Source organism: Xenopus laevis, chromosome 2L, assembly GCF_017654675.1.
Source record: "Xenopus laevis strain J_2021 chromosome 2L, Xenopus_laevis_v10.1, whole genome shotgun sequence".
Taxonomy (NCBI): Eukaryota; Metazoa; Chordata; class Amphibia; order Anura; family Pipidae; genus Xenopus; species Xenopus laevis.
In genome coordinates this window covers 115,948,608-115,960,126 of record NC_054373.1, presented here as the reverse complement: position 1 = coordinate 115,960,126, position 11,519 = coordinate 115,948,608, and the positions used below count along the sequence as shown (strand labels likewise).

At 43.4% G+C, this 11,519-nt stretch overlaps 1 protein-coding gene across 1 annotated transcript; it reads right to left on the bottom strand.

The window, feature by feature from the left end:
* Window positions 1–4,220: 4,220 nt before the first annotated feature.
* On the bottom strand, window positions 4,221–9,681 carry LOC108708413 (POU domain, class 3, transcription factor 3-B). Its single transcript, XM_041582373.1, has one exon. The coding sequence runs from the start codon at window positions 8,877–8,879 to the stop codon at window positions 7,542–7,544; it is 1,338 nt and encodes a 445-aa protein (XP_041438307.1). The 5' UTR covers window positions 8,880–9,681; the 3' UTR covers window positions 4,221–7,541.
* Between the last annotated feature and the right edge of the window lie 1,838 nt (window positions 9,682–11,519).

Genomic DNA, 11,519 nt, shown 5'->3' with positions numbered 1-11,519 from the left:
GGGCTGGCCGCACTCGGTTGCGCACGGTTACGCACGCGCGTACTTGGTTGCGCACTGCTCGGGTTACTTACAGCGCCCGGCTGGCCTAGCCCGGCACTGCTGAAGGCCTGGGCTACAGAGAAGGGTGCAGTTATGCACGGTCGGACTGCTCTGCCATTTTTATTAATGAGAATGAAAAAACATCGCATGTTTTTAGCACTGCTTAAACTGGGTTGCTAGGCAACTGGAGGGTGGCAATTCATCCGCGAAATTTAAATCTCTGAGAAAGCAGCGTGCAGTTCCTTCTGTGTGTGTGATAGTGAATGGGAGCCATGGGGAGGGCAACCTGTGGGAGCAGCCATAGCCATCACGCTCCTCTAGCGGATTTTTCAGATGGCAGAGGGGCTAAAGAGAGCCCTGCAACGCCAGACCGGCTAATAAGGGATTAAGCAGCGGTACCCAAATACTCCACATCTATGAAAAACGGTAAGAAACTGTTTAATGGGGAAGTAATCCTCCAAAACATACAGCATTTGTGTGCTGTGTTATTATCTGCCTGTTAACTCTTCCACTTATACAACGTATAGCTATATATTATTATTAACCATATTCTACCTGTAGATTTGCAAGTACCGTGTGAATAAATCAGAGGCTGAAAGAAGGTACAAAGATCTTAAATAAACAGTGCAAAGTAAACGGGTCTAGTAACCTATAGTAACCAATCACCAGGCAGCATTTAAAGCCAGTATTCAGACATCTGATCTGATCGCTGTTAGGGAGTTGAGACCTGAGCAAACTTTGACCTTTTTATTAGATTACCCCAAGAGTGTAAGCAGCTCACCCAAACACAGTGTTTGTATTATTCCACGAGATAGTAGCTCGGAGAAATTGCAATACGTGTTCTCTGGGCAATGTGATCCTATTATTCTAATAATGCAGGTATACCTCTCTCATTGGGCTGTATTCCCTCTAGTCTAGAGACTGGTGCCTCCTGAATAAAACTATCTCCCCTGCACAAATCCCATTCACAGTTATCTCCTATATTCCACCCCCAACACTTCAGTATCTAATACAATATAAATCACAGCCAGCATAAACTGTGGAGGGATTGCAAAATGGAATTCCCCTGATCCTGCAAAACCAACGAGTTCAAAGTGAAACACAAACTTGATTAAATTTTCACATTTTTAAACATAACCTTTGTGCATGCCTTAGTTTTTGGTAGCCAGAAACCTAAATATTTCTCTGTAAAATAACATCAATCAACATTTATAAACTCGGACATATAATAGATAAAGCAAAATCAATTCGTACTCATCTAGATTTTCTTTTCCTGGACTGATGCATGATGCATACATGTTTAGTGCCCATTGCGATGTGAAGTACAGGAGATACAAAACCAACACAAAGCAGACACAAAATATAAAAACAGCTAAGAAGAAACGACAAAAGTGCAGGGTACAAGGAAGCACAGCAGATCCTGGGACAAGAAGCCTATCAGCACTCAAGTCTGTGAGTCAGTCCAGCCCTGCACTAAGTCTGACCCATTTACTTGGCCAGAGTAACCCGCCTGCCCACAATTTTAGTCATTTTTCTACTCCTCGGTGCTGTGTGGCACCAAGACAGAGAAAGTATGGATAATGACTAAATGGGAGCATTCTCAGTACTGGGGTGCAAGTGTCTGGGATCATGGGTTTAATACTGAAAGATGTGCCAAAGTAGAGAATGCCCATATAAAACAAGTAAATAATCCAGAAAACAGGATTTCATATTAGCAAACTATTCATAATAAAGCATCACTGTCAGCTCTCATGTTACCCAGATTCACATCTACAAAAAAACTTTTCAAAAGCCCAAAAATAACCCCTATCGGTGCTACAGAACAGAACAACTCGTTACACTTGACACCTTCTTTGTGCATCATAAATATCTCTATAGCTGCTGGCATTGTGAGGGCTGAGAAACCAAGGGAGATAGAGTGAGACATATCAGTATGGCAATTTACGCCTATAGTCAGTGAGAAAGCTGGGCAATCTAGAGACAGGACAAAAATCTAAATTCCAGGCAGGCTAAGTGAGTAACGAGGTACAGACTAGGGCAAGGTCCGGGCTGGAAGAGCATCCACGGTTGGGGAACTTCAATGAAGGATTAGTGAGGAGTCAGGGCTTGGCAATGTGATGCAGACCCGGCGCTATATACTTTAAAGTTTAATTAGTCAAAGTAAGTGACTTAAAGGCGACCAGAGTAATTGCTGCAAGTACCTAGAAAGAAGCACAAACTGAACCGAATTAATGGGCGCGTATTAACGCACATAAACCAGTAAAGACACCATCGAAACTATTACATCACACTACACGTTATGTTGAATCTGAAGGGCAATCTTTAGGTTTGGAAGAAGGTATTTTCGCCTTTCTTTTGAATCTATGTCTTTAACTTTTTTTTTTTATCAAATATATTTCTAAAGGGGGTCATTTTCACACACCTTTTTCCTGTCCAAGCGCTCCCACCAAAGGAGAAAAAGAAATGGAAGAACAAACAAACCACGTGTTTCTCAAACACATTCAGTTTCTCGCACGTCATTTCTTTTTTAATTAAACATCACATTTTCTCAGTGAACTGTAATCAGGCGCAAACAATCAACAAATTTAGTAAAATTGCTTGAGAGATCCCCTTGGCGCTATTCACATTTCTCATCCCCCTGCCCCCTAAGTGTGGCCTCTTGTTGTTTAGGGTTATAGATCAGAACTGTATGGTGTCCCTCTTCCAGTGTCAAGGTCACAGCCACCTCTAGAGCTGCCAGGCATGACGTCACACACTGCCCCCCTTAAAGGAACAGCAACACCAAAAAATGAAAGTGTTTTAAAGTAATGAAAATATCATTTAGTGTTGCCCTGAACTGGTAAAACTGATATGTTTGCTTCAGAAACACTGCTATAGTTCATATAAACAAGCTGCTGTAGAGCAATGGTGGAAATTGAAAAACGGCTATATGGCACAGGATAAATAGTAGATAACAGATAACACCATTATGTTCTATAGAGCTTATCTGCAGTGTAACTTGAGCCTTTTCTCCTTTGAATGGCTGCCCCAATTGCCACACAGCAGCTTATTTATATAAATAATAGCAGTGTTTCTGAAGCAAACACAGCAGTTATACCAGTGCAGGGCAACACTGCATTATATATAATGAAAGAATTTCATTTTCTGATGTTACTGTTAATTTAAAGATTCTCACTCCAGCAGAGACATAGAGAGCTTCTCTGCTCATAGTAAGAACACATCATTCTGTCTTTTGGTTCTGATTAAAGGGGTTGTTCAGCTTTAAATTAACTTTTAGTATAATGTAGAAAGTTATATTTTGTTTTTTTTAGTTATTTAGCTTTTTATTCAGCATCTCTCTAGTTTGCTATTTCATCAATCTGGTTGCTGTGGTCCAAATTAATTTGATTTGAATAAGAGACAGGAATATGAATAGGAGAGGACCTGAATAGAAAGACGAGTAATAAAAAGCAGCTTTACTGACCCCCATTTGAAAGCTAGAAAGAATCAGAAGAAAAAAAGGCAAATTATTACTATATAAACTAAAACTATATAAAATAAATATTGAAGACCAAATGTAAAGTTGCTTAGAATTGGCCATTCTATAACTCACTAAAAATGAACTGAAAGGTGAACCACCCCCAAGGTAGCAGAAGTCCTTGGTGAATCAGTCAGCTTTTGCTACATTGCTTCAGAAGTTAGAACCAGTAATGCAGAGCACATCAACAGACAGATAGATACAGCTTTCATTACATTGAAATGTAAAACCACTAAACATTTTACATTCATGTTTATTTAGAAGTTGCCAGGAATGATATTTTCTAATGGAAAAACTATTTATGGACGAGTGTATGTATTGTATATAATCATGGAACACATCTGTGTATAAAGACTATCTCTGCATATACATGGAACAGAGCCCAATGGTGAATGCCACCCTTGCATACATATGTATTATTCTGGGGGATATTGTGATGCTTTAGGAAGCCCCTTGCCTGGGAGCCCTCTCTGTGCCAGATGACTGGCTGCCTCCTGTTCTGATTCCGAATAACAGCCCTTAGTATTCCAGAGCACATGTACATAATGGATATAAATGTATAGGCAGTGTCGTGCTAGAGGTGCTGCCCAGCATAATGATCAGTTTCCCTGCTCCAGTTCTCATGTGGGAGGGCTGCATTAAGAACAACAACAACTGTGTCCGCTTGGTTCGTTTATATTAGCTCGACAAGGCTATTTTATTATGAAAATAAACGGATAAATACAACCAGAACGTTTTGAACAAGATAAATAGGTTACAAATATATATAATTTAAGGGAACAGAACAAAAACAAAATAACATTAAATAAAGGCAATAATAAATCCAGTTACACGTGTTGGTAGATGTGTTTAGAGTTATCCTCTGGGAGTGGGGACCCTACAGCTGCCTTTATTACAAAGCATATTTAGGTGGGGGATGTGGAGACAGGGGTTAAGGCTTCTCAGCTCAGCACTGAAATGTGCTCACTAAACCATCACAACAAAAACAGCAGGGTTCTAAAAGAAACACACACCAACACAGCAACCAATGGGATCTGTGGCCTTGGACTCTGCATTGCCAGGCACCTGACTCCCATTGTGGGACAGACAGAAGAAAGGGAGCAGTAGGGCTGAATAAGGAGACCATTGTCTAAAACAGCTAAAGGAAGTGCCATGTACCAATATCCCCAGCTTCATGATCCCCAGTACAACCACTACTGCAACGGCACCATGTGACCTTATTGCAAATACCACTAGCACAAAATACACAATACAAATATCAAATGCAGCCACCAAAATCCCCAAGACACACACCACCCACCCTAGCACAATCTGATACCAACAGCAGGACTCTCACAGTACCTTGGCACCAGTGGGTTAGCAGCCTCTTTACCCCATGTATATGAGATACCTGGCACTGACTGGGTCTTCTTGGGAACAGTGAGCACAACCCAACACACCTTAAGGCACCTTAAACACTAGCACAAGGAACCACAACACACACAGACTGACAGATAGGAAAGCATCCACCCCTGGATTGTTATCATTCTCTCTCTAACCACTTCTCCAGTACAGACAAATGGGGCTGTAGGTGGGATTTGTCTGTCACCCTGAGAGATAAAATAAAGCTGGTCTGAACAATGAGATCTGCATGAGCGTGATTCATACCAATGACAGGAGGCCTCATGAAGCTGCTGGTCTGCTTGCTACAACCCAAGGTGTGTGTGTGTTTATATATATATATATATATATATATATATATATATATATATATATATATATATATATATATAATATATATATATATATTTTTTTTTTTGTATTAATTTAGAAATGCAGTGGAGGTTTGGTGTGCTGAACAATTCACATGCAAACGATGTAGCGGGTCGAGTTTACATACAACAGATGCAAGTCTTTAGCAGAACCCAGCAGAACGCTCTCCACAGCTGGATGTAGAGGAAGGAGATGGAAAAGCCCGTAATGCCATTTTTTTACAAACCCTGGGACTGAATTTTGATGTATGATAATAAACATACAGTCAGATTGGATATTTAATTAAAAAAAAAAAAAAAAAAAAAATTGTTTCCAGCTAAACCCATTATGGCATCTCCTACTTGGACTATATGGGCACAAATGATTAACTTAGCATTGCTTAATATTAATATGGGTTATTTGCACATTTGAATCAATCTTACCCACATAAACCCCCAACATACGAAATACGACTAAATTATATTGGATGCGGTATATTCTCTGGACATGGTTTGCAAAGAAAAATAATACAAAAAAAATAATTACAGTAAAATATATTTTGTTTCTGCTGGAATTGCAAAAAGGCCAGGGGGTCAAATACTATTCCATGTTCATGGATTCTAGAGATGCTATTGCCCCCCCCCCAGACTATCGATTAGTGAGATACACATTTTTCGATAACTTCGTCACTGGTAAAAGAGACAGCAAAGAGTGGATTCATTAGGATAAACTTGATATGGTTAGGATTGGGGGATCAACCACTTGCAGAATGAAGAAACAGACATTTACATTATTTAAAGCTACTGAACAAACATTTCCTTGCAAATTCTGATCTTTGCCTAGTAAATATTATGGCCAACATGAGTGTTTTATGCATCAGACACGGATTTTATCATTCTAACAAATTTATTTTCTCAATCAGCTCATACGGAACCACTACTAAAATTAAATTACAATCAAATGATCACATCAAAAGAGACCATTGTAACCTACTACTGTCCATATTTTTTTTCCATTTTTGATTTGTGCTCGTCTCAGAAAAAAAACACGTAATACAAGATTTGGGGGAAAAAAAATAAATTACCGTTTTGCAGAAGTCCATAGGTATTCTGAATATAATATTAAAAGAAGTCATTTGATGAAAATATAAAGCACATTTTTTTAAGATCCTCGATAGATCTAAATTTCTTGTTTCAGTCTTTTTGTTGTTTGTGTTTTTTTTGTTTTTTTTTCAAGTCTGTTTATTAAAACCTACCAAAATCACTGCACGGAAATGGCAGTATTATTGACTCTCATCCTCAGCACCCATTCAGAGTTGGCAATGGACTTGGTTGGAGGGGGATAAGTGCAGCTGCTGATGTCCAGAATTTAAATCTCCTAAAGTAAAGTATTTTAAATATATTTCAATCATAAGCAGTCATTGTATGTTTTGATTAAAAATGTGGGCATGAGAGTGCTACTTTCCCAAAATTTGGAAGAGTCACGAAAAAGTACAGTACTTGACATCTTAAAAATGATTTAAGCTGGTTTGATATTGGAGAATAAAGTTCGGGTGCCAAGACTGTCTCTCTGACTTTGATGTTCTGTACCCTGTTTAATCCCCGCGAGAAATATATTCCAATAATTTGCAACTGGTCGCTTGGTCGCCATGAGCCTATTCCCTCGCTTAGCTGGAAAAATGGGCACTGAGGCACCAGTGGGGATCAGCTGACAGTTTCTTATTTTGACAACTCAGCCCCACGGATCCTGCAAGTTCCAGGTCAGTTCACTTTAATTAGCTCTTTTACTGGATGGTCACAATAATAATATTAATAAAAAAGGACAAATATTTCTTATAAAGTAAAAACACCCCAGACATAGATATCCCTTATAATGCTTAATGCTGGGCAAAATATTGGCTCTTATAGAAGAAGAAGAGGGAAAGTGGCAAAGGGGATGATCTTTGCTGGAGCTGGGTGGGAGTCCTAAGGCAAATAAAAAACAATATTAAAAATATAATATATATATATATATATATTAAAAAGGAACCTCTGCAGATATTTGGTGCAATTCTGCATCTCCACCCACGTGCCACGGCAGTAGGAGTCCAAGCGTTTTGCTGAATGTAACTGGGTCTCACTGTATATATATATTTATATATTTATAAATGTATTTATAAAAAAGAGAGCAGTATGGGCGAGCCTGGCTGCTGAATGTGATGGTTACTGCCTCCCATTGCCTGGTCGGTCAGACAGCTGCTGGGTGCCCACTCCAGTCATTGCACACTAGTCTGCATCCCGTGGTGAGGAGGCGGCGTGTCAGCCCCTACATTGCCCACCTGGGAGTAGACATCATCTGGCGTCTGCTGCTGGATCCCCGGTGGGGTCATTCTCTTCTCCTTCTGCCTGCGGTTGCAAAACCAGACCCTAACCACCTCCTTCTCCAGCTGGAGGCTGTCCGCCAGGTTGGTGATTTCCTGAGCCGACGGCTTGGGGCACTTAAGGAAGTGACTCTCCAATGCCCCTTTTACGCTCACCTCGATTGAAGTCCTCTTCTTTCTCTTCCTGCCCTGCGCTGCGATTTTGTCGATGCTGGTGGGGCTGCCCGTGGAAGAGTCGGCCTCCTCCAGCCACTTGTTGAGCAGAGGCTTGAGCTTGCACATGTTCTTAAAGCTGAGCTGGAGCGCCTCGAACCTACAGATGGTGGTCTGGGAGAAGACATTGCCATAGAGGGTGCCCAGGGCCAGGCCCACATCTGCCTGAGTAAAGCCCAGCTTGATCCTGCGCTGCTTAAACTGCTTGGCAAATTGCTCCAGGTCATCCGAGGTCGGGGTGTCCTCATCAGAATGGGGGTCGTGGCTGTTCACCCCGCCATGGTGCTGCTGCTGTTGTTGCTGGTGGTGTTGTTGATGCTGGTGATGGTGGTGATGATGATGCCCAGGGTGGTCCCCGAGTTCTGGCGTGTCTCCCCTTACTAGTCCTGGATGTACCAGGTTTTGGCTCCCCGGGGGTGGGCTCAGCATACCGTTCACAGTGAATGCCCCCGGTTGGGAGTATAGAAGAGCTTGCTGCTGCTGCTGCTGCTGTTGTTGCTGCTGCTGCTGTGGAGTCCCCGCTGCCATTGACTGAATGTGTGATGCGGCTGCCGCCCCCCAGCCTCCTGGATGTCCTTGATGGGGTGCTAGGTGAGGTGGCCGGTGATGCAGTGCGGCCCCAGGGTGCAGTTCGTCTCTTCCAGCTCCCCCTTTCACGTCCTGTTGTTGCTGAGGGTGCTGCGGGCTGCCTGTCATGCCCACCGGGCTGCTGGACCAGTGAGAGCCTGCCTCTGCTGCTGCCGCCGCTGCTGCCGCCGCCGCTGCCGCTGCGTGGGGTAAGGCAGTAACCCACTGGTGTGCGTGGCTCAGCATGTGCCCCCCGTTGCTGGCAGCCATTGCCCCCTGCATGAAGTCACTCTGCACCATCTTCACCGTGGGGTCCCCCCGGTAACCTCCTGCCACTGAGGTGACGGCGGCGCTTCCAGGCTGCATTCCTCCCCCTGAGTCTGAGTGCACGATGGATCCCGGGGAGAGGATGCTGTTGCTGGGGAGGTAGGGGTTAGAGGCAGCCGTAGCCATCACTTCCCCCCTGCACGCTGCTATCCACAGGTTTGGGGCTTCCTCTCGTCCTCCCCCGCAACAGCCCGTCAACGCTTCCCCCTTGAGATGCACTTTTGTCCTTGGAGGATCAGCCCTTTGCCAATGTCTCCCAATGAGGCTCCCCCCTCCTCCGCGCAGCCAAGCTCAGTTCACCTGTTAGCGGATGCCACTGGCTAAACAACAACCCCGTGTGGCTCCTTTTGTCCAAGGGTAACAAATCGCTACTCGCTCCCAGTCTCTCGTTGTGTCCGTCACTCGTCTCTTTCCCAGCACATGACACTTGCAGGACCGGGGCACGTTCTGCTGCTGCTGCTTCTCCTTCTACAACTTTGGCCGCTCTCCTGTCCCAAACTGTCGGCGGTGATGAAGATGCATGGCACAAAGTTGTTATTGTTGGAGCGGTGCCCCCCCTTTGGAAGAGTCAGTGGTCAGTGCGAGGGTCCCTGGCATGGGCAGCATCTGGCACATCCTACTCTTGCAGCTCTTTGCTCAGTGCCCCCCGCTGCAGTGGAAGCTTGGGATGTGCCTCCTGCCCACAGTAAGTCAGTGCAAGTTGCTTGGGTTGGGCTCCCCCTCTCTCTCTCTCTCTCTCTCTCTCTCTCCCTGTGTGACAGCTCCCTGTGTCCCTCCCTCACTGAGCTGGGACTGGAGAATGTTTCCCCTGCTCGAAGCGAGCACACCAACCACTACACTAGCCCAAATACTAGGAAGACGAGTGCAGGGCCCCCGCTGATTGGCTCCACGCTGGGTGATTGGCATCCCGGCATTGACTGGCTCTCCCCCCCTTCCGGCCGTTTCGATTGGTTGCCTTTTAATTCAGGCAAAGTGTCGTAGGAGCTGGCAATGTGGACCCCACAAAACATACACTGTGTTATATGCACCGCGCCTGCCGTCAACTTCACTCCTGGGAGCGCCCGATAGCCCGGCACTTACCAGCTGCTCTCATGCCAACAAGAAAGGGATTAACTGGGGAAATGGCTGATGTAATCGGGCAGTTGTTGTCTTCTCCCCCATCCTCACTGGGAAGCGAGAGCATCATGGGCTGTGAGCCTGGATCCATTGGCAGTACCGCACGCAACACATAAATCATATACCCACAGTCACCCCCACATACATTATATACCCAAAGTCACCCACACATACTCTATATACTCACATTCACCCACACATACACTATATACTCACATTCACCCACACATACACTATATACTCACATTCACCCACACATACACTATATACTCACAGCCACCCCCACATACACTATATACTCATCACAGTCACCCCAACATATATAATATACTCACATTTACCCCAACATACATTATATACCCACAGTCACCCCCACATACCGTATATACTCACATTCACCCCAACATATATAATATACTCACATTCACCCCCACATACAATATATACTCACAGTCACCCCCACATACATTATATTCTCACAGTCACCCAACATACATTATATACTCACAGTCATCCCCACATATATAATATACTCAGTCACCCCACATACATTATATACTCACAGTCACCCCCACATACATTATATACCCACAGTCACCCCAACATATATAATATACTCACATTCACCCCCACATACATTGTATACTCACAGTCACCCCACATACATTATATACTCACAGTCACCCCACATACATTATATACCCACAGTCACCCCACATACATTATATACTCACAGTAACCCCACATACATTATATACTCACAGTCACCCCACATACATTATATACCCACAGTCACCCCCACATACATTATATACCCACAGTCACCCCAACATATATAATATACTCACATTCACCCCCACATACATTGTATACTCACAGTTACCCCACATACATTATATACTCACATTCACCCACACATACACTATATACTCACAGCCACCCCACATACATTATATACTCACAGTCACCTGAACATATATAATATACTCACATTCACCCACACACACACTATATACTCACAGCCACCCCGCATACATTATATACCCACAGTCACCCCACATACATTATATACTCACAGTCACCCCAACATATATAATATACTCACATTCACCCCCACATACATTATATACTAACAGCCACCCCTAAATAAATCATATACTCATAGCCACATAAATAATATAAATACATTCACCCCCACATACATTATATACTCACAGTCACCCCCACATACATTATATACCCACAGTCACCCCAACATATATAATATACTCACATTCACCCACACATACACTATATACTCACAGCCACCCCGCATACATTATATACCCACAGTCACCCCACATACATTATATACTCACAGTCACCCCACATACATTATATACTCACAGTCACCCCAACATATATAATATACTCACATTCACCCCTAAATAAATCATATACTCATAGCCACATAAATAATATAAATACATTCACCCCCACATACATTATATACTCACAGTCACCCCCACATACATTATATACCCACAGTCACCCCAACATATATAATATACTCACATTCACGCACACATACACTATATACTCACAGCCACCCCGCATACATTATATACCCACAGTCACCCCACATACATTATATACTCACAGTCACCCCAA

Coding starts and splice junctions, on each gene's coding strand:
- LOC108708413 (XM_041582373.1), bottom strand. CDS start 8,879: ATGGCTACGGCTGCCTCTAACCCCTACCTCCCCAGCAACAGCATCCTC.